The sequence below is a fragment of the Rhincodon typus genome, chromosome 9 (assembly GCF_021869965.1).
Source record: "Rhincodon typus isolate 14 chromosome 9, sRhiTyp1.1, whole genome shotgun sequence".
NCBI lineage: Eukaryota > Metazoa > Chordata > Chondrichthyes > Orectolobiformes > Rhincodontidae > Rhincodon > Rhincodon typus.
The window spans coordinates 79942581-79967515 of NC_063340.1; the positions used below are offsets into that span (position 1 = coordinate 79942581).

The 24935-nt window shown below is 40.7% G+C and overlaps 1 protein-coding gene across 1 annotated transcript in view; it reads right to left on the reverse strand.

Moving 5' to 3' along the window:
- Positions 1-17576: 17576 nt before the first annotated feature.
- LOC109939020 (3-oxo-5-alpha-steroid 4-dehydrogenase 2-like) overlaps positions 17577-24935 on the reverse strand; it is a 36675-nt gene continuing 29316 nt past the window's right edge. The window contains exons 3-4 of the mRNA XM_048601368.1: positions 24623-24773; positions 17577-18869 (exon numbers count right to left, since the gene is read on the reverse strand). Coding sequence (XP_048457325.1) covers positions 18803-18869; positions 24623-24773 — 218 coding nt within the window. The 3' untranslated portion in view covers positions 17577-18802. The remainder of the gene's footprint in view (positions 18870-24622; positions 24774-24935) is intronic.

Consider the following 24935-nt stretch of genomic DNA (forward strand, 5'->3'; position numbering starts at 1 on the left):
TTTGTGGATTTTGGGAAGGAGATAGAAGCGGGCAGTGCGAGGTTGGGCAACGATGAGGTTGGAGGCCGTGGGTGGGAGGTCTTTCGTGGGTGCTGTCAGATCCCTTGAGCCTTTCCAGCAAAATCTGTTTTTGATGTTTTCTTTAAAACCCGCATAGTCGGTGGGTGGAGGACATGGGCAGCAGTAAGTAGCCATCATCTGAGGGACTCGTGAAAGCATAAAATTTTATTCTTATGTGATGAGGATATGTTTCTGCAGCCAACCCGCTTTTAATTGGCCTTTTATGTCGAATACTTTTTTTAGGAGTATTCATATATAGATATATACTCATTGCCAGGTTGGATGATAAGCTTTTATTGCCCTGAAGAGAATATTGTTTCCTTTCTCAACCCCCTTTGCTTTTAATTGACGTTAAGAGTGACTTGTTCGGCCATTCCAGAAAGCATTCGGGAGTCAACCAGCGCACTACTGTATAATGCAGATGGTCCTTGCGCTCATTCCGAAGCGGAGCTCCGTGTCACTTTTGATTCCTGTCTCGAATCATATGAGGAAATCCCAGAATCTCTACAGCGTGGAAACAGGCCCGTCGGCCCAACAAATCCACACCACCCCTCAGACCATCCACCCAGACCCATTCCCCTATAACCCACCTAATCTACACATCCCTGAACACTATGGGTAACATAATATGACCAATCCACCTGGCCTGCACATCTTCGGACTGCTCTTCCCCAGGCAAATCTCTGAGATTCTGAGACACTGAGCACTCCTGACCAGCTCTATTGGATGGGACATGTCACCAGATTCTGAAAACAACTGCTCTATTGGAACTCCTCCATGGTAGGAGAACCCCAGTAGACCAGAAACACATCATTTATGTCTTCAAAGCATCCCATAAAATATTAAGTGTGCCCCATGGCAAGTTCTTGACTTGTGACTGATCAAAATAGGGAAGTTTCATTCAGGAAGGTGTTGAACAAATTGAAAGACTATCAGGAGTGTGCAGAGGTTGCATTGGTGAATGTGCATAAACCTTCAAGTATCTCATCTGTCCAACACTTCAAACACTATCTGCCCCATGTGTGATTGAATCTATAGATCATGAAATGGATTTAGCAGCAATCAAAGTGGAAACAAGTCATTCTTGAAGCCAGAGAAATGGGTCGGACAGAGTGAGCATGGCAAGTTTTCTTCCTCAAGGAGCATTCGGGCACCTGCTAGGCTTTTGGGACAATCAAATCGGTTCACCATTATAAGTACAAGTTTATTATTTCCAGATTTACCTGATCAATTGAAATTAAATTCTCCAGTTTATGTGTTGGAATTTGAACTCCTGTCTAGAGAGATCAGGTGTCTGGATTACTTGTCCAGTAACACAACCACTTTCCTCCATCCTAATTGATCAACCATGTTGGTGTGGGACTTTGAATCATGTATAACCCAGAGTTGCTCGGTACAAAATGTTTCTGTCCCTGAAGAAAATTATTGAGCTATTTAGATTTTTAACCATAATCTGACTGCTTCAGTCAGCAGCAAAATAGTGTAGCTTAAGAATTAACTAATAAGCATAGTAAATGCTATGTCAGGCAGCATCTGTAAAGAGGAAGCAATTGATGACCTAATGAATTGGTAAGGACATTAACTCCTGTCCAATGTTGCCTGACCCCAGTATTTCCAGCAGTTTCTAGTTCAAAGTCATATTGCTTAAAATCTGGCTGTATTTCTAGACGTTTGTTTTTACTAAATTCGAATTCTCAAATTTTCAATTGAGTTTTGAACTTACCTTCTCTGGAATACTACTTTATTGGCCAGAACGACATTGCTTGCTAACCAATTAATTGCTTTTAGAAAAGTCCTAGTAATTGTTTGTGATGGAAGCACAGCAGTTAATTTTCACACAGCATGATTGCACAACAAAAAGGGTGAATAAAAATGCAAGTTCCAATTGTCACAGTAGCTTTTAAAGCAAGGTATTTTCCAAAGTGCTTCACAGAAAACATGCTGAAATGGAAATTAGAGTTTCTGACCAGTTTGTTTTTTAAAAAAAATTCTAAAGAAAGAAAGTGGTGAAAAGGTTTCAGCACTGAATTCCTGAAAGCCTTGCTACTGATGGTGTAGACAAAGGGAAGCAGATTGCCCAAAAGTGACTGGATACCTGGAGGTGGTAGTAGTAGTCGGATGGAGTGAAGCTATAGAGGGATTTCAATAAGAGGATTTTAGATTTGAAACATTGAGGAGTAGAACCAAAGTAGGTAAGTTGAGAACTGGTGTCATGCACAAGTAAGACTTTACAAAAGACAACCTACGTAAAACCATCTCCTGGCGGGTATTCGCCATCTCTCCTGAACCTCCATTCTCCGGTGCTGAATGTTCTGTACTCAAGGGCCTCGGCTTTATTCCTCTGCATCTCCACCTGAACAAATTTCGGACACAACATGACATCGAACTCTTCTGCCGTCTTTGCCTCCGTGCCCATTTCTTTGGACGAGAGTCCACTTCCCTTCCCATGGACCCTTCATCCAGTTCCAACACTCTCCCTCCATCTGGACCCCTCTCTCTGGCCTTTTACCTGCACTCGATCTGTTCATTGAGAACCGTCCACGTGATATTGGTCACCTCAATTTCTCTGCCACCGTCACCAAATCCAACCTATCTTCCTCCAAATGGACTGCACTCCATGCAGGCTCCAGCTGCCTCCTCTTTACCATGAACATGCAATCCCTTTCCACGTCCATTCCCCAGCAGGAGGGTTTTAGGGCTCTCCACTTCTTCCTGGAGCAAAGACCTGAACCATCCCCACCCACCACCACCCTCCTCCACGTGGCCGAGCTCGTTCTCATCCTCAACAACTTCTCTTTTAACTCCTCTCATTTTCTTCAGGTCAGAGGGGTGGCAATGGGTACCCGCATGGGCCCCAGTTATGCCTGTCTCTTTGTGGGGTACATGGAAGATTCCTTGTTCCAGTCCCCATCCACAACACTTTCTGCGATGTATGAATGATGTCATCGGTGCTACTTCCCTCTCTTGTCCGGAATTGAAAAAGTTCAAGAAGTTCGCTTCCAATTTCCAACCTGCCCTCACTTTCACCTAGTCTATCTCTTGACTCCTCCCTTCCCTTCCTTGACATCTCTGTTTCCATTTCTGGGGATAGACTGGCCACCAATATACACTATAAACCAACTGACTCCCACAGTTACCTGGACTATGCATCCTCATACCCTGCTTTCTGTAAAGACTCCATCCCATTCTCCCAGTTCATCTGTCTCTGTTGCATATGTTCCGATGAGGCCCATGTCAACAAGGGAGCCTGCGAAATGTCCACCTTCTTCCTCAACCTAGGATTCCCCAGCACTGTTGCCGACAGGGCCCTCAACCAGGTCGGACCCATTTCCCACACCTCTGCCCTCACCCCCTCTCTTCACTCCCACAACAGTGATAGGGTTCCCCTTGTCCTTACCTACCATTCCACCAGCATCCACAACCAGAAGATCATCAGATGCCACTTCCGCCACCTCCAGCAAGATGCCACCACCAGACATACCTTCCCCTCCCCTCCCTTGTCCATCTTCTCCAGGGACCGTTCCTACTGGGACACCCTGGTCCACTCTTCCTTCACCCCGAACAACCCCCCCCGCAGCCCCCCCCCCCCAAAAAAAAACGCACAGCCCCACGGCACCTTACCCTGCAACCGGTGAAGATGCAATAACTGCCCATTTACCTTCTCCCTCCCCTGTATCCAAGGGCCCAAACATACCTTCCAGGTGAAGCAACACTTCACTTGCACTTCCCAGCATCTAGGCTACTGCATTCGCTGCTTACAATGTGGTCTCCTCTACATTGGGGAAACAAAGTATAGACTAGGTGACTGCTTTGCAGAATATCTACGTTTTGCTCACAAAAAAGACCCTGAGCTTCCAGTTGCCTGCCACTTTAACACACTACGCTGATACCTAGCCAACATCTCTGTCTCTGGCTTGCTGCAGTGTTCCAGTGAAGCTCAACGCAAGCTGGAAGAACACTTGGGGACTCAGCAGCCCTTCGGTTTCAATATAGAGTTCAATAATTTTAGGGCCTAAACTCTCCCATGTCCTAGCCCCCTACCCGACACACCGGGCCTTGTTATCACATAGCCTGCCATTACACACTACCTATTGTTAGCCACTAACAGTCCCCATTAACAGGTACAAAAACAAAGTTGTTGGAAAAACTCAGCAGGTCTGGCAGCATCTGTGAAGGAAAAAAACAGGAGTTAACATTTTGGGGCCGGTGACCCTTCCTCAGAACTGATAGTGGCTGGGAAAATGTCAGTTTATAAACTTTGTTTTCGTTCCTGATTTACAGCATCCACAGTTCTTTTGGTTTTTATTTACCCATTAACAGCTATTCACTCTCCTAACCAGATCGTTATCAACTCCCTTGTCTATCCAACTGCTCTTCTCTCTCTTTGGGCTCTATCCTTTATCCTATCGTTTACTCCCTACCCCATTCCCCTCCCTATTTTCTGCGTATAAACCAATGTTTTTGCCAGCTACCAGCAGTTCTGAGGAAGAGTCACCGGACCCAAAATGTTAACTCTTTTGTTTTTTTCTTCACAGATGCTGCCAGACGTGCTGAGCTTTTCTAGCAACTTCAGTTTTGTTACAACCTACATAAAGCAACTACAAATTATGGGGGATGGTTAGGAGAACACTGGAAAAGAAGCTCGGTCGCTTACAGCACATTCAACCTGAATGACTGGGAAGGACAAAGGAATAAGTAAGAAAAGAATGAATTTTATAGCCGGATCAATGACAATTTTTGATCCTCCCAATGTTGCACCAGAGGAATTTAAGATCTATTGAAGAATGAATGTCTAATTGTATAGGAGGAGTAAAGGTAGAACTGGGTGTCTTTGATTCAATGTGAACTTTGATTCTATGTTTATCGATGATGTCACAGAAGGACAATATGTAAATTAGGAAGCCAGGTCTATGAATGTGTATTTGACTGACTTCAGAAGTGCTGGTTTTGGGGTGTGAAGAAACAAAATGTGCTAGCTCCATTTATTTAGGTAGCAGGGGAAAACGGATGGGAAGAAATTATAGAGATAATGGGTCAGAGAGTAGTTTAAAACTTGGTGATGAAATCCATAAATCACTGGTGCTTTTGTAAATTACAAGACCTCAAACAACTGGGATAAGTGACCGTTTAATTTATTTTGAAAGTAAAAGAGGAAATATAGTTTTTGTCAGCAAAGGATGTGATTGTTGGCAGTTTGAAGGAAAGAAGTGATTGTTCCTTCAGAGAAGAAATATTTGCATTTCAGCTGGAATTGTAGACACAAAGGGAGGCAGGATGGACAGGGATTGAGGGAATGGGAAGCGAGATCACATGGGAAGAGGAAATTTTAAAAAATGGGGAAAAGACTGCAGAGGTTGGAGTTTTAGGGAATGGGAGTGATGCAGAAAATGGTCTCAAATTTGCTGATGAAGTCTATGTGGGTGCACGGTCTCTCAAACAGCAAAATATCAAAATTATCAGATGATCTGCTTTTGGTTAAGGGATGAATACTTACCAGAATAACACAACTGTCTATTGGCTTTTTACCCTCATCCTGAACCAATGCAGTGACAGCTGGGATGACCAGCTGAAATGGACCTTGAATTTGCAACAACAATGTGAATAAAGAAATGAACTAAAATGTCTGATCTTTATAAAATAGAATTTGACACCAAATCACATAACAGGATATTCAGGCAGAAGACAAAGTAGGTTTAAGGAACATCTTAAAGGAGGGAAGAGAGCTAGAGAGACAGGAAGGTTTAGAATCTTAGGTGAGCAAAAAGAGATTTTACTGAGAATAAGATTTTTTTTAAAATTTGTAGATTCTGACTTCAAAGACAGATCCACTCATTAGTAAGGGGGGAAAAAAATCTTACTATTCCTCTCCTCCTACTCCCGAGATGATTTGATTGTATTTGTTCTTTGATCAGCAGTAAAATCATTGCATGTGTTAAATGTTAGATGCAGCAAGAAGTACATTCAATTGTATATTATCATATCATGTAGCTATAATATTTGCATGCATTTAAATAGGTCACCTTTTCTATCTCCTCTATAAAACAATCTAATTAAAATTGTTAACAGCAAATGCTGAAGGCATTCACTACGCCAGTTAGGACTTGGGAAAAGTGAAATGGAGTTGACAGCAGAAGAGGAGGGAAGCATTAAAAATCTGGCAAAGCAAAGGTTTCTGTGACCAAGGAATGTGGCGGAAGGGCATAAATAGACAAGATATGAAAAGAGGCTACTCACACTTAGAACACAGCTGTGTGTAGATGCTGTCTTCTGTTCACCCGAAGTGGCAGATGTCAAGAGCTTTGCCCTCTTATAGGTATTTCATTGTCCATATTTGGTTGCATTTGTGACTTTACAATTCACCTAAGTCATCAAGTTTTAGGTCATTGAGTTTAAATTTATTGGGATATCTTATAAATGTAAAGTATTTGAGCAAGCAAAGGCAAAGAGCATTATTGTCCTTATCAAGATTTTGTTCCATTGTCTGATGCACCTTGGAAAGTTTACTATGTTAAAGGTGTTAAAATATAAGTTGTTGTTGTAGTAATTGTAATTAGGTAGCACTTTCAGAAGTTTGGTAATGAGCTTATCACACATTATTTTATGGTCCCTTAAATGTGATTTAATCAAATGTGGCAGGAAATGTATGCATTACCAAATCTCATCAATTTTAAGTATAATTCTTCAGTGCTGCTGGATCAAAATTCTGGATCTCCCTCTCTAATGGCATTATAGGTTTATCTACACCAAATTGACTGCAGTTACTCAAGAGGCAGCTCACTGCCACATTCTAAGAGCAACAAAGGATGGGCAGTAAATGCTAGCTCAGCCAGAGGTGCCCACTTCCCATGAAACATAAAGTAGAATCCCCTACAGTGCAGATAGAGGGCATTTGGGCCATCGAGTCTGCACCAACCCTTCTGAAGAGCATCCCATAACCATTCATTTCCCATGGCTAATCCACCTAGCCTGCACAACCATGGACACTACAAGGCAATTTAGCATGGCCAATCCACCCAATCTACATATCTTTGGATGGTGGGAGAAAACCAGAGAACTCGGTGAAAGCCCACGCAGACACCAGGAGAATATGAAATTCCACATAGTCACTGGGGTCCCTGGGGCTGTGGGGCAGCAGTGCTAACCACTGAGCTGCTGTACCATCCAATCAATAAAAAAAATCTGTTTTGGCGCATTGGTTAAGAAATGTCTTTGCTTTTTGAATACAATTACAAGCCATACAAGTTTAACATAGACAGGGAGATAATTCAGAGCATTGTGTCAATTTACTGGAGTAATTCAAAATTGCATGCTGCATTTCTTCTACAGTTCAGTGCCTTTCATTGCTTCAATAGCTTATCTGTTTTTTCTTAAAAAAGCAGCGAACGCAGTGGACTGCATCGACTGCCATTTCCGCCACCTCCAGCGAGCTGCCACCACCAGACACACGTTCCACTCGCCTCCCTGGTCTGCCTTCCGTAGGGACTATTCTCTCCGGGACACCTGGTTCACTCTTCCTTCACTCCCTTCACCCAGTCAGCCCCATGGCACCTTCCCCTGCGACCGCTGAAGGTGTAACACCTGCCCATTTACCTCCACCCTCCCCGGTATCCAAGGGCCCATACATACCTTCCAGGTGAAGCAGCACTTCACCTGCACTTCCCACAATCTAGTCTACTGTATTTGCTGCTCACAATGTGGTCTCCGCTACACTGGGTGACCGCTTTGCAGAACATCTACATTCTGCTTGCAAAAAACACCCTGAGCTTCCAGTTGTCCGCTACTTTAACATATCACCCTGCTCCCTGGCCGACATCTCTGTCACAGGCTTGCTGCCGTGTTCCAGCAAAGCTCTGTGCAAGCTGCAAGAACAACGCCTTATTTTCCACTTGGGGACCCTGCAGCCCTCCGGATGCAATATCAAGTTCAATAATATTAGGGCCTGAGTTCTCCCATGTCCTAGCCCCTTACCCCACAGGCCTGGCCTTGTTATCGCATAGCCTGCCATTACACACTACCTATTGTTAGCCATTAACAGTCTCCACTTACAGCTATTCACCCTCGTAGCCAGATCACTATCCACTCCTTTGTCTGTCTAACTGTTCTTCTCTCTCTTTGGGCTCTATCCCCACCTATTGTTTACTCCTTAGCCCCTCGCCTCACCCTATCTTCTGCATCTAAACCGACATTTTCCTAGCTACCATCAGTTCAGAGGAAGGATCACTGGACCCAAAACATTAACTCTGATTTTTCTCCACAGATGCTGCCAGATCTGCTGAGCTTTTTCAGCAACTACTGTTTTTGTTCCTGATTTACACCATCCGCAGTTCTTTCTTTCAGTTTTTACAGTCTTGATCAGATGGGCCAGTGAGTGGCAGATGGAGTTTAATTTAGGTGTTTAATGAGGTGTTTCATTTTAGTTGGGCAAATCAGGGCAGGACTTATATAGTTAATGGTTGTGGCCTGGGGAGTGTTGATGAGCAAAGAGACCGAGGGGCGTAGGTTCATAGTTCCTTGGAAGTGGAGTTGCAGGTAGACATGGTGGTGAAGAAGGCATTTGGCAAGCTTGCCTTCATTGGTCAGTGCTTTGCATATAGGAGTTGGGATGTCATGTTGTAGCTGTACAGGACATTGGTGAGGCTACTTTTAGAATACTGTGTTCAACTCTGGTCTCTCTGCTTTTAGAAAAGATGTTAAACTTGTAAGGGTTCAGAAAAGATTTACAAGGATGTTGCCTGGATTGGAGGGTTTGAGCTATAGAGAGAGGATGAATAGGCTGGGATTTTTCTCCCTGGAGAATCAGAGGCTGAGGGTGACCTTACAGAGATTTATAAAATCATGAGAGGCATGGATAGGGTGAATAGCAAAGCTCTTTTTCCTAGGGTGTGGGAGTCCAAAACTAGCGGGCAAAGGTTTAAGGTGGGAGGAAAAAAATTTAAGAGTCCTGAGGGGCAACTTTTTCACGCAGAGAGTGGTGTGTGTATGGAATAAGCTGCCAGAGGAAGTAGTGGAGGCAGGTAGAGTTACAACATTTAAAAGGCATCTGGATAGGTACATGAATAGGAAGGGTTTAGAGGGATATGGGTCAAATGCTGGCAAATGGGACTAAATCAGTTTAGGATATCTGGTCAGCATGTACAAGTTGGACGAAGTTGTTGTTTCCATGCTGCATACCTCTGTGACTTTAGAAGAGCAGCTGATCTAGTTCCACCCCCCAGCTTTTCCCCATTGATTTGTGAGTTATAGTTCTTTGGATAATTATCCAATTCTATTTTGAAAGACATGATTAAATCTGGCTCCACTGTACATCCAGGCAACTTATTCTGATCCTAAACATTTGCAGTGTACACAGGTTTTTCTACTACTTTTGGCAATCAGCTTAAGTCTGGTTTTCAATCCATCTTCCAATGGTAACTGTTTCTTCTATTTAACCTGTCTAGTTCTTTCATGACTTTGAATACTACTATTAAATCTTCTCTCAACCTTTCCTTCTCCTCGAGTTCTAACTTCTGCCAACCAACTATCTAACTGAAATTCCTCATCTCTGGAACCACCCTCAGGAATGTTTTCTGCAACATCTCTCATGACTTAATATCCTTGGCAGTTAGAGCTTAATACAATTCACCAGGTGAGGATGAACCATTGGTTTCTACAGGTGTATCCTAACTTTCTTATTTTTTGTACTCTAATTCTAAGTTACTATTTATAAAGCCCTGGACCCTGTGTGTTTTATTAACTACTTTCTCAGCATACCTTGCCACCTTCAGTGCTTTGAGTGCATGTGCTGTACCTTCATGGCTCTCTATTCCTGCATCCCCTCTGGTATTCTATGCTTTTTTTTATGTCTCTCTTGGTTCTGCCCCCACCCTCACCATAACTCACTTAAAACTCCTCTTATAAATTTCATCTGCCAGTTGTTACCTCTTCTACCAACCTGCTATGTTCTTTGAAGTTTAACATTATCCTCCTCATGGAAACCTCTAATTTGATCCTATGCCAGCCGTGATGAATGTTCCAGCACAGTTTCGTCTAAATCTGATTATCTGCTGCTTGATTTGAATTGTTGTCAGTATGAGTCTTTTCCTGGAAGTGATTCAAGACAAGCAATTCCTTCAAGCTTGTATGTAAAATGGTATATATTAACTTATGGCAGGTGCATAATCTGCTAATTTGTATCTGTGAGAATTATTTTCTTCCTTTCTTATGGTATCCTTTAGGCAACAATTTTGGAATTTTAGAATCTCTTACCATTCTGCTTAGTGGTTTTAGAATATTGATTGTCATGAATAGTAGCTGTTTTTTATTCATTCATGGGATGTGGACTTTGGCGGCTAGGCCACAATTTCTTGCCCATCCCTAACTGCTTGAGAAGATGGTGCTAAGCTGCTTTCTTGAATCATTGCATTCCATTTGGTGTAGTTTACTAGTGTAGTTTAGACACAGCTACAGTGAAGAAACAGCGATTATAGTTCCAAGTTAGCATGATATATGTGGTGTTTCCATGTATCTGACACCCTTGACTTTCTACATGGTAGGGTGGTGGCTTTGGAAAGTGCTGTCTGAGGACTATTGGTGACATGCATTGTTACAAATATTTTATTAAGCATATAAAATTACAACTTACCTACAGTAGTTTTTAGAAACCTCACATGTCTGGTATTTACTCACTACACACTTCGGGGGGGGAAAAAAAGTAAAGTGCCTCAGATGACAAATGTGTACTCCTTTTCACCAACCACCAGCAAGAGTGCATCACTTTGTGGGGTACAGGGAGAATAGGTTTTAAGCCCTAACCCCTAACCCCTCTCCAGTTTTCCGTGGACTGTTGGGATGGGGATGTAAGTCTACCAGAGCTTTTTTTTTTTTTGATCTGTTCGGAATATTTTGAAGGGCACCTAGCAATTTTATTTCCAATTGCGTCACATTGAGTGGTGTGCATCTTACTGGAAATACCTATCCCCAGATAATGGAATGGATAGTGCTGTCTCCTTTACTCAGTAAACGTATCTGGTGCTTCAAGTGGGGTGATGTGCAAGAAGAAACAAATTGTTTCAAATGATTCAAAATAAACTGCAAGTGCAGATCCCCAAAATACCAGCTGCAACCACTCAGCACCTTCCACAAGCATCGGTGGAAAAAAAACAGTCAATGTCGCGCTGTTAACCTCTCCTGTTGCTCTTCTGGTCACTGAATTGTATTGAACGTCTGCAGGCTCATTCACTTGCCTGCCTCTGCAAACCAGGATACTACTATCTATGACAAGAGAAGAGAATTGTACTGTTGCCTTCCTGCACATATCCAGCCTTTGAATTATAGGAACTAGATCAATACTTAATTCCTAAGTAGGTAGCTGGGTAGGCAATTAACCTTGCATTCCACCTGCAGAATAATACTCTGATTAAAATACATTTAAATATTATCAAGCACCAGGTTTTGACAGCAGCTGCCAAAAATATGCTTTGCATGCTAGTTGAGGCATTTATAAGTTAAAAATCAAAGCTTGTCAGTCCCATCCTTCGACATCCAATGGACTCACTCATGAAAGCGTGAGTGAATTAACCATGTACACAGATTCAATGTGGAACATAGTTATTTAATGAAGAGATTGCACAATTCAGTAAAAGAAAAGCCAAAATGATGGATCTTGAGCTATGGGATGACGATAATGAAGTGAAATTGTATAAATACAAGAATGAGAATTCTTCATCAGACGTTGCAAGAAAGACAACAGTGCAGTGTAATGTTCATGGAAATTGAGGGTTCAAGATTGTATATATTATTTAATTCTAGGGCAAAAGTGAAATTGCAGTTAACAAATAAGGGGAAAGGTTTGACATGATCTTTCCCAAAAATCAGAAGATAGGATGGGAGTTGGGCTGTGATTTTTAAGGATGAAAGTATGTCTAACCTGTCTAATTTTTAGAAATCACATCAAATCAGGAATGTAAGAAATAGGATTGGAGTTGGCCATTTGAATGTACTCAATATCTGATCATCCACAGTTCTCTTGGTAGAAGTATCTTAAAGTTCACAATCCTTCAAGTAAAGACATTTCTTCTCTCACTCCTAAATGGTTGACTTTTTACTCTACGATTGTGATTTCCAGTTCTACACTCACCAGCTATTGGAAACCATTCCTGTAGTTCTTCTGTCTAACTTAAAATTTTACATGATTCGATTGGAATATCTCTCATTCTTTTAACCTCTAAGAATTATAGGCCTGGTCTACAAACCACTCCTCCTAAGGACAGTCCCCTCCTCAAAGGAAATTGTCTGATGAACATTTGTTGCACTCCCCCGAAGGCAAACATATCCTTTCTTGGGTATGAAGACCAAAACTATAAAAACAATGGTCTAGGTGGGGTCTCACAAAGGCTCTATACAATTTAGGGCAAGTAAAAACAAAGTTGTGAAGTAGGAAATAAAGATCTAGAGAGGCTACTTCTGTGAGAAGAGACAAGGGATGTGAAGTTTAATATAGAGAAGCAGTATGCAAATTAGTACGGCTAAAGATACAGTTGTGTGGAGAATTAGAAAATCAAAGTTAAAGGAGAAGGTAAGAGTGCAAGTTAGGGATGAGGCTGATTGTTACCAGAAAATAAAGGGTTAGAATGTATGACTGTAGTATCGTACCAAGGAATCGTACAAGAGTAGGAAAATTTGAGAATAGAACAAAATTAAAGGCTTTGTATCTAAATGCACAAAGCATTCGGAATAATATTAATGAGTTAACAGTGCAAATAGAGACAAATATGTATGATTTGGTGACAATTACTGAGATGTTATTGCAGGGAGACCAGGTTTGGGAATTGAATATCCAAGGGTATTTCGTGTTTTGGAAATATAGGCAGGAAGGAAAAGGAGTAATGGAAGAGATCAGTGTTGTATTGAGAAATGATATCAGCACTGCAGATCAACACATAGAATCAGTATGTAGAAATAAGAAATAGAAAGAAAAGAAGTCCCTGCTAGAAATAATCTGTAGTCTCGCTTTGGGAGCACAAGATAAACCAGGAAATACTTTGGGCTTTAAGAAAGGTATAGCAATAATCATGAGTGATTTTAATATGTATTAAGAAAATTGGCAAGGGTAGCTTCAAGGGACAGTTCAGTGAATGTATTTGAGATTGCTTCTTGGAATTAACCAGGACCAATGCTACTCTAGATTTGGTATTGGGTAATAAAGAGGAATTAATCAATGATCTCATTATAAAGGATCTTCTAGGGAAGAGTGATTATAGCATGCTAGAATTTCAAATTCAGTTACACTAAGAAATTGGAGTCCCGTTCTTGTATTCTGTAATTAAACAAAGGTATTTATATAGGCACAAGGACAGATTTGGTACAAGTGGACTGGGCAGGAAGTCTAAAAGGTGGGACAGTGCAGATGTTGAAGGAGCTACTCAATTGCTCCCAACTTACAATCTTCCTTTCTGGAATATATTTAAGAGAGGAAAACTAATCCATGACTAAACAAGTAAGTTAAAGATATTATAAAGACAAAAACTAAGGCATATCACACTGCAAAAACAAGTGCCCGGCTGGAAACTTTTATACTGGTTAACTTTTAAAGATCAACAAAGGGTTACTAAAATTAAGTTTTTAAAAAAAAACAAAGCTAAATTATGAAAGAATCTAGTGCAAAATATAAAAATGGATAGTAAAAGCTTCTGTAAGTGTACAAAAAGGGAAGAGAGTAGCGAAAGTGAATATTGGTCTCTTGGAGGATGAGACTAGGGAGTTAACTAAATCAATATTTTGCTTCAGTTATCATGTTGGAGGACACTAGTACCACCCCAATTGTAAAAGGTCATGCAGAGGTTATAGAAAGGGAGGAATTAGAACAATCATCACTAGGGACAAAGAACTGAATAAACTATTGGGATTGAAGGCAGACAAGTCTCAAGATCTAAAGGCCTATACTCTATGGTCTTGAAGGAAATGACAGCAGAGATAGTGGATCCATTGGATATGTCATTCTGAAATTCCCTGGATTTGGGAAAGGTTCTGGTGGATTGGAAAAGTGATAATATAAAATCCTCATTCGAAAAAGTGAGAGAGACAAATTAGGAAACTGTAGACCAGTTAGTTTAATGTGTTGTTGAGAAATTGTTAGAATCCATTGTTAATGAACCAATAACAGGACATTTGGAAAGGCAAAATGCAATCCAATGTCCGCATGGTTTTATAAAGGGTAAGTCATATTTGACTAATTTGCTGGAGTTCTTCGAAGATGTAACAGGCAAAAGGGATAATGGGTAACCTGTAGTGTAGTATATCTGGACTTCCAGATGGCATTTGATAAGGTGCTGCACAAAAGTTCAATATGCGAGATCACATAGGGTTATGGGTAACTTATTAGCTTGCATAGAGGATTGGCTAACCTAAAAAGCAGAGCATGAGGATAAATGTGTCTTTTTCTGGTTGGTAAGATGTAACTCGGTAGGGTGTCACAGGGGTTAGTACTTGGACCCCAATTATTTATAATCTATTATTTAATGACTTGGATGCAGGGATGGAAAGTACTACTGCCACATTTGTAGATGACACTAAAATGCTGGGAATTTAAGTTGCAATGACATTGTAAAAAATTTACAAATTGATATGGATAGGTTAGGTGAATGAGCCAAAATTTGGCAGATGGAGTTTAACATGGACAAGTGTGAGGTGACCCATTTTGATCAGAGGAATAGAAAGACAACGTAGAAACTAGATGTAGAGAACTTGTGTGCTTCAGGACATAGAGATCTGGATGTCCTCATGAATGAATTGCAGAAAACTAGTATGCAGATACAGCAGGTACAAGGAAGGAAAATGGAATTTTCAAACTTACTGCTGAACAAATACAGTAAAGAAGTGAGGAAATGTTGCTGCACTTGTACAAGAATTGGTGAGTCTGCACTTGGGATGTTGTGCATAATTGTCACCCCTTTACTGGAGGAGTGATGTAGTTGCATTGGAGGCTATTCAGAGGAGGTTAATTAGATTGATTCTAGAGATGAGGAGTTTGTCTTATGAACAGAAATTGAGCAGTTTAGGCCTATACTCGCTTCAGGAATGAAAGGAGATCTAATTGAGGTTTGTAAGATTTCAAGAGAGATTGACAAGATAGACATAAAAGGATATTCCCCCATCCAGAGCAATTGAGAACAAGAGATCATAGTTTTCAGATAAGGATAGCAGATTTAAAACAGATGCGAGGAGAAATCACTTCTCACAAATGGTTGTCAATCTGTGGAATTCACTATCCCAAGTGTGGAGGATGCTGGTTCATTGAGTAATTTTATGGAAGAAATAGACAGATTTTTAAATTAGTAATGGGCTGAAGGGTTATGGAGAGCAGGCCGGAAAATGGAATTGAGAACAGTCATGGTAACATTAAATGGCAGTGCAGGTTTGAGCTGCTGAATTTCCTACTCCTAGTTCTCATGTTCTTTAAGCTGTTTTACAGCTGTTCAAACAAAATCTGTAATATTGCATGTTTATGTTAAAACCAAAAGAAAATATGATCTATCAAACCAGGTTTAACTGAAAACAACAAATGCTGGAGATCACAGCGGGTCAGACAGCATCTCTGGAGAGAGAACAAGCTAACGTCGAGTCTAAATGACTCTTCTTCAGAGCTGATGTGCAATGTGAAGGGGACCGCATTTATGCTAATTTTTTTGGAGGGGAGTAAAGGTTTGGGGGTAGTGGGTATAGGGTGTTGAGAGAAGTTGTTGATAGTTCAGATTAAGTGATCGGAGTATGAAAATGGCAGAACAGTGGTGCATCTCCTGCCAGTCTTCTGGTTTTAATCTGGAATCTGGCCAGATTCCAGATTAAAACCAGAAGTAAGCCATCTAGGATCGTAAGGGCTACTACCATCTAATCTGCACACCATCCTGACTTGGGGATTATACTGTTCCTTCACTGCTGCTGGGTAAAAATTGTGGAACTGTCTTCTATAATGGTGTTGTGGATAGCCTGACCCCTCTATGAGCTGCAGCATTTCAAGGCAGCTCATCACTATCTTCAAAAGCAATTAGGAGGGTTTAAGAAATGCTGCCCTAGACAGTGGTGCCCACATCCTGCACATGAATTTTAAAATGTTTTCGCTATCGCCATGAGTGCCTGTGTTTTTTTTTCATAGCTTGGGGGAAATCAGAACTATACACAGTATTCCACTTGTGGCCTGACCATGGTCCTATAACAGTTTGTCATAACACCACTTCTTTTGAGTTTAATATCCTTAGAAATAAATCCTAGTGCTTTATTAGCATTTTAAAACTGTTTTGCTGGCTTATTTATTTTGATTTGTTCATCGGAATCCCTTTGTTCTGCAATCCCCACATCCCCCATTTATTTCTGAAATGGTGTAAACAATGTTTTCCCCCTACAAAGTGCATAACTTCACATCTGTTAAATGTTGAAGTATTTAGTCTGCAAGTTCTCTATGGTGTGTTCTTCCTTTTCTTGTTGATCTTAGATCAGTTACAAATTTTAATATTAAGTTACATTGTCATTTAGACTGATTTTGTCTAAATCATTCACAAAATATGAACAGTAGTCCGTCATAGATGTGTTGTTGCAGTTATTCAAGGTTTTGATGAGACCAGAATATTGTGTGCAATTTTGGTATCCTTTTCTGAGGAAGGATGCTCTTGCTCTCAAGGGAGTGCAGCAAACGCTTATCAGGCTGATTCCAAGGATGGCGGGTTTGATGTATGAGTAGAGATTGACTAGGTTGGGATTGTTTTCCCTAAAATTCTAACAAGACTGGACAGGGTAGATGCAGGGAGGATGTTCCACATGGTGGGTGTGCCCAGAATCAGTTGTCACAGTAAGAGGATTTGGAGTAGACAATTTAGGACGGAGATGAGGAGACATTTCTTCACCCAAAGAGCGGTGAGCCTGTGGAATTCATTACCACAGGAAGTAGTTGATGCCAAAACATTGAATGTATTCAAGAGGTGGCTAGATATAGTACTTGGGACAAATGAGATCAAAAGGTTATGGGGAGAAAGCAGGATTAGGTTATTGAGTCGGACAATCAGCTATGATAGTGAAGAATGGCTGAGCAGGCATGAAGGGCCGAATGGCTTCCTCCTGCCACTGTCGTATGTTTCTTGTAAAGTAGTATTTTCCACCTTCCTCCAATACACGGTAGTACACTTAACCCCTACTCCTATTTTAGTCAATTTCAGTATCTATTCAGCAATTTGATCATTAACTTTGCATGCCCTAATCTTTGTTATTATGCGCCTACCATGTGATAGATTCTATTTGTGGACTGTAACTCAAGTTTACTTTGTCAACCCTGTAAACTTGGGCTAATGGTTTAAAAGAAAAGGCAGCAAAGATAGTAAGCAAATACATAACTATTATCTGAACTTAAAAATTGTGTGAAGTGAAGTCAACATTTATCCTTTCTAGAGATAGTAGGAATCCAGCTCTACACCTTGTTATCTCATTTATCCTTTCTACTTTGTTTTCCATGTTTTTCTCCTTTATTCTAAAAGTCAGAAAAAGATCAGCAGTGAAGCCAACAGTTTAATTTATTTGCAAGGAATAAAGTCACAAGCAATATCATTGCAGAAAATGACATCATTTAATTTGCACATTACTTAAACTGCTCAGTAATAAAAAAACACATTCTGAAAAATGGTCTTCTTGAACCAATCCTGATGTTCTTGAACTAAGAGGTACTGTTTATCTTATGATCACTTGTTGTAGAACCTGGACATCTAGTCTTTTGATGTTACAGTTAGAATTTCACTAATTAGTTGCAGTCAAGATGTTTCAACACTATTTTAAAATCACTCTTTTAAAGCAAAGATCAGCAGCAATGAAAATAAAAAAGCTTTGGACAGAATGTTACTTTTTTAGCCAATTGAGAGCTTTAAGACAAATCTCCCTGGGGCTCAATGAGAATCTCACTATCTCACCAAACTTGTCTCATTATCTACTTACCCTGCCTATATCGTGACCACCCATCCAATTCTCTGCTGCTCCCAGAATATCTTGCCCCGCAGCAGATACCCACTGACAGATTGGCACTCCTTGTGTCCGTGTCATCTTTTAATTCCTGTTGTGCATCTGAACAAGCCCTTTTTATCCTGAGCTGTCCAGCACTCTTCCTGAAATTTGCCTTGGACATGGCATACAGGGGGAAAATTGGCACCCAGCTTTGTTGACGGGGACCTGGAGGTCCTGCTGGACATGGTGGTACAAATGTGGGACTTCTTCCCCAGTGGAGATTCCCCAGACCATGTCCAAGGTTGCAACCTTGATTGGAATAGCCTCAACATCTGGAAGGATACCCAGCACTTCCAGAGAAAATCAATGCCCTCTCCACTCAAGTGCAGCCATATGTTCTTTGATGCTTCACACTCATTCACTCCTGCTGTATCCACCTCAAACCAAGGCTCATGCTCCATCCCACAAACAATTGTGCCTTTTGTTTCTGAAGCCTAAGATAACTGCATACAAAATATAGAATGATTATTGAGTTATTATATCAAAAACCTTGCTACAAAACATTTTCTAAACATTTTTATCCAAAAGGGAAAAGCTCTATTAAATAGTCCCTCAAACCTAATATACAAATGAACTGTTAAGTTAGATCATTAGTAGATACATTGCTAAAAATATTTTATTTGAGGTATAGCTCTGAAATAATCAAAATATGGTATTGAATTAAGCGGATTAGTTTTTGCAATCTGCAACAGAATAACTGGTCTGTTAGAGCTTTAAAATTATTGCTTCAAAATAAAAAGGGAATTAAAATCTTCCTAGATTTTGGATAGTCCTTGAACCTCTCCATATAAAACCTGTGAAAAGAAAAAGGAAAAAAGTTAACATGTAAAACTTTCACAGTGAAATATTCTAGAAAATATAGAACACACTTTTGCAATGTTGAAATGATACATCACATTGAGGGAGGCAGTGTGGCTCTACTGGTCAAAATTTATAAAGAGAATCAAATCTGTGTGTAACAAAGTCCCACAAACAGCACTGGTGACTATCTTTTAGCGCTGTCAGTTGAGAAATAACAAAAAGGCTACCTTAGAATCAGGGATTTTAGTTTATTTTCCTCTTCCTTAACCCAGTGGTGCTGCTGCACGTACTAACAATCCCCATTGACAATACAGCTAAATAAGTGCAGTATGAAATATAGATAAGGTGTGGTAAACCAATAGTCAGTACTGGCCAGTTATTGTTCTGACTAATATGCTTAGGCAACAGTAATCAATATTCTAACTTTAACAAGTTAGCAACACAATGATCTAGTGGTGTATACGTACTTTGAGGCTTAGTCATAAAGCTAAAAATACCAGAACTTTTTTGTGCTGGAGTAAATGCACAATTTCAATAACTGCAAATGAAGGTGGTGTACTCATCAATGCTAAGCTCTAGAACCTTAGAATCCTGTGTGAGAAGTTGAAGATTATACTGTAGGACTGAGACACAAGGACTACACTTATCTAGATTCTTAATAGTTACTGGTGTATTATCTTCAACCACAAGACGTAGGAGCAGAATTAAGCTATTTGATCCAACATTTGATCATGACTGATTATGATTTCCAACTCCATTCTCCTGCTTTCTCCCAATAATCCTTGATTCCCTTGCTACATCAAAACGATTGTATTTAATACACTCAATGACTTGGCCTCCTCAGCCTTCTGTAGCAACGAGTTCCACAGTTAACCACCCTCTGGCTGAGAAGATTCATCCTCAACTCAGTTCTAAAGGGTCATCCCTTCTCGTCCCTTCACTGACACTGTGCCTGCAGGTCCTCATCTCTCCTATTAGCTGAAACACCTTCTTCACGTCCAGTCTATCCAGGACACTCAGTATTCTGAAAGTTTCAGTAAAATCCACACCCCCGCCATCGTCCTTCTAAACTTTGAATACAGACCCAGAGTCCTCAACCTCTCCTCATATGAGAGGCCCTTCATCCTCAGGATCATTCTTGTAAACCTCCTCTGGACCCCCTCCAACATCAGCACATGCTTCCTTAGATACAGGGCCCAAAACACAACACATTCTAAACACAGTCTGACCAGAGCCTGTTTCCTATCCCAACATTTGTCTCAGGTCTGCTGCCTAATCATTGTAATTATCCAGTGTGAAACATCATGTTTACATAGATAAGTCCTTAGAGACATAATTTTAATCTTAGACATCCTATTTACATGCTACCCCTCAGTGACATTGTTATGGTGTTAGTTTTCACATGTGATATGCGTCCTTGAAAATGGAGTCGCAGGTAGACAGTAGTGAAGACAACATTTGGTATGCTTGACTGTATTAGTCAGTGCGCTCAGTATAGGAGTTGGGAGGTCATGTTGTGGCTGTACAGGGCATTGGTTAGGCCACTTTTGGAATACTGTGTGCAATTCTGGTCTCCATGCTATAGGAATTATGTTGCGAAACTTCCAAAGAATGTGGAAACTTCCAAAGAACAATGTAGAAACAGGTCATTCGGCCCAAGTCCACACCGACCCACCGAAGAGCATCCCACCCAGACCCATCCCTCTACTCTATCCCTGTAACCCTGCATTTCCCATGGCTAATGCACCTAACCTACACAAACCTGAACCCTGTGGGTAATTTAACATGGCCAAACCATCTAACTTGCATGTCTTTGGACCGTGAAAGGAAACCTGAGCACCCGGCAGAAACCCACACAGACAAGGGGAGAATGTGCAAACTCCGCACAGACAGTCACCAGAGGGTGGAATCAAACCTGGGTTCCTGGTGCTGTGAGGCAGCAGTGCTAACCACTGAGCTACCGTGCCACCCCACATTGCTGCGGAAAAGAATGAAAGTGAAGAGGGTCTGGGCCAGGCGAAGAAAGAAAAATAATTAACTTGAAAGGGATTTACAAGCATGGTGCCAGGGTTGGAGGGTTTGAGCTATTAAGAGAGGATGAATAGGCTGGGGCTATTTTCTCTGGAGTGTCAGCGGCTGGGGGGTGACATTCTAGATTTAAAAGGGACCTAAAGGGGCAATTTTTTCATGCAGAGGGTGGTGCATGTATGGAATGAGCTGCCAGAGGAAGTGGTGGAGGCTGGTACAATTACAACATTTATTCAGCATCTGGATGGGTGTATGAATTGGAAGGGTTTAGAGGGACATGGGCCAAATGTTGGCAAATGGGACTAGATTAATTTAGGATATCTGGTCGACATGGACGAGTTGGACTGAAGGCTGTACATCTCTATGACTATGACACCTCACCAGATCCACCTAACCACTACCTCTCAGCCTGTGTCTCATTTTTATCAAACCGCTTATCCAACTTTCAGAGGGAGCAGAAATTTCTTCCAACTAAAATGTTGGAAAAACCAAAACGATTAGCGTCAGTCCCTATACTAACTGAGCTGTAAGCTATAAACTCCATTAACCTCTCTGGAGACCGTCTGAGATGACCCAGACTTCACAATTCTGCTGTCCTATTGGATCCGAGACACAATTCCCATATCCACACCTTTAAGACACCTACATTTAAATGAGCATTATCTCACCCCCTACATTCACTCCTCTGCTGCTGAAATCTGTATCCATGCTTTTGCTACCTCTATTCCAATGTTCTTCTGGCCAGCCTCCTAGTTTTACATTCTAAACTCAAGGTTATCCAAGACCCTATCTCTAATCTACAATAGCTTCAAGTTTAAGTAATGCAATTTCAAAATTCTCATTCTTGTTTTGATATTATTCCATGTCTTTACTCCTACTTTTCTCTAGCCCTGAAATCCTCCAAGATAGTTATTCATCCAATTCCAGCCTTTAGAACATCACTGGTTTTAAACACTTCTGTGCTGGTGGAAGTGCTTTCACCTGAGGCCCTAAGTTTGAACTTTCTTCCTTCAGGTGCTGTTTAAAACCTGCATCTTTGACCAAGTCTTTGGTCATCTTTAATTATCACCTATTGGGCTTAGTGTCAACTTTTAGTTGATCAGGTTCTTTGAAGGGCCCAAGGAGGTTTTATATTAAAAACACAGATGTTCTTGCAGTGAGCATACGACTGAAGAGCATAGAGACGCAAACAGCAAATCATTACTGGAGTGGAGCGATCTGAACAGTAATCCTGAATACTGTTACAGACACTTAACGTACTCAAGCAAATTTCCCAACGTTCTAAGAAAACCATGATAAATTGAAGAAATTACAGATATGTCAATTTCCATAGAAGAAACAGTACATTGATTTACCACATTCAGCAAAATAAATTTTTAAAACCGACCAGCTGTGACTACAGCCTAACTGGTGCTACCTTTAAAAAGAAGGGCCACTGGTAGATCAGATTTCCTACAGAATTAGCCAACAGCTGCAAACAGCCCAATATCAGCTTTAGGTATGGGAAATGCACACCAGCCTACTGAGTTTTCTGAATATGGCAAATGGCATAACCCCTAACCCCATACTAAAGATTCAGGAAAGTTTAGCACTCAAGAAACAGGTACTTCATGGCTAAATTTCTACAATGTTAACAAACTTGAGGAAAATTGCCTGACTGATCTGATTTTCATACTCCACACTTGCCACTTAGAGTCACACAGCACGAAAACAGACCCTTTTGGTCCAATCAGTCCATGCCAACCACAATTCCAAACTAAACCAGTCCCACCTGCCTGCATTTGGCCCATATCCCTCCAAACAGTTCTTATTCATGTACTTATCCAAATACCTTTCAAAGTTGTAACTGTATCCACCACTTCCTCAGGCAGTTCATTCCACACACAAACCACTTTTTAAAAAAAACACATGAAGGGTATTTTTTAAATGTTTCTCCTCTTAGCTTAAAAATATGTTCCCTAGTCTTGAAATCCCCCACCACTGGGAAAAGACACCTGCCATTCACCTTATGTATTCCCCCCATTGTTTTATAAACCTCTAAAAAGGTCACCCCGCAACATCCTATGCTCCAGTGAAAGAAGTTCCAGCCTATCCAGCCTCTGCTTTAATTCAAACCTTCCATTCCCAACAACATACTGGTAAATCTTTTCTGACTCCTTTCCAGCTTGATAATATCCTTCCTATAGCAGGGCAACTAGGACTGCACACAGAACTCTAGAAGAGGCCTCACCAACATTCTGTACAACTTCAACATGACATCCCAACTCCTGCACTCAAAAGGACTGAGCAATGAAGGCTAGCTTGCTAAACACCTTCTTACCCACCTTGTCTACATGCGACACAAACTTCAAAAGAATTATGCACCTGAACCCCTAGGTCTCTAAGGCCAAGGCCCTACTTGAATTGTACAAGTCCTGCCCTTGTTTGTTTTACCAAAATGCAATGCTTCACATTTATCCAAATTAAACTCCATCTGCCACTCCTCAGCCCTTTGATAGCCTTCTTCACTGTCCACTGCACCAATTTTGGCGTCATCTGCAAACTAACTAACCATGCCTTTTATATTCTCATCCAAGTCATTTTACATAAAATGACAAAAGCAGACCCAGTACTAATCCCTGTAAGACACTGCTGGTAACAGGCTTTCAGTCCTAAAAACAACCTTTCATCACCACCTTCTGTCCTGCTGTTGTACCTTCTATTCCTTTTTACCCCCCTCATTTTGACTAGCATCTCAAGTGCACCTGCACTATTAATTGCGTATGGTTGCAAGTTTAACATTCTGACCACTCTCTATAAAGATTTTTCACCTTCATAGATTAAATGATTATCCAATATTCATAGAATCTATTTTTCTCCCTCTAGAAAAGTAAAACGTACTCAAAGCTTTCCATCTATTGAACATCTTCATAATTCCAAAAGACCTCTATAAAAGGTCACCTGTCAGTCACTCCTAATCAATTTTAAAAAAAGGAAAGAGCAAACAGCCCGATCAGTAAGAGACACAGGCACTTTAAATGCAGGCAACATTGATTTTGCCAATGGATGCAGAAGTCACATTTACAGACCGTGCAAATCATTAAAAGAGAAGAGGCAAACAATGATACCATGTTCAAACGAGAGTAAATCTCAATGATGAAAAAGTACTGTCCAGATTTTTCTGTCACATCTTATCAATGTTCAAACATGCCTTGACACACCATACTCTGCAAATTGGTTAAAGGCAAGAAAAGATGGATGTTAATTTTAGATCCAAATTTGTTCTAGGCTGGAAACTTTTAAAATCTGCAAGTGCATAAGTGTTTTGTTAAAGTCATTGCTATTTATTACGGTACATGAAATATTTCAAAAATATAGAATACAGTAATTTTAATAAAAAAACATACACAAAGAAAGATTTGACAGGATAGGTGTTCTGTTCTTGAATCAGGGACTGCTACATCACTTGGTATAGCAAGATAATTTATTGCATCCAGCCTAATTTATCCCCAAGATAGACAATGATTTCTATTATCCATCACTTTAAATAGATACATTAATCCTCAAGCCATCCTCTCCAGCTTTATGTTCACTTGCCACTCATGCACAAGAGCACAAATTCTGCTTAATTTTATTGAATCTGTAATGTACGATCAAGACTAAGTAACTTAAACTTGACTTACAGAAAATTAAAATCAGTGCTAACAAGAAAGGTTGCAAATTAACTTGTCAATTGTACCTGTGATGATACACAGCACGAGATTCTAAGAATACAGCTGTGAAAATGGCAAAAGCAAAGGCTGGGAAGGTCCAAGTGGCAATGGAATAGCCAAACCACTCCACAATTTCACTAAAGTAGTTTGCTGCAGAAACATATTCAAATAATCCTCCTAAAACAGAACAGAATAGTTATTATTATATTCAATAATCATAGAATCTCTACAGTGCGGAAACAGGCTCATCGGCCCAACAAGTCCATACCGACCCATTCCCCTTATAACCCACCTAATCTACACATCCCTGAACACTGGGCAATTTAGCACAGCCAATTC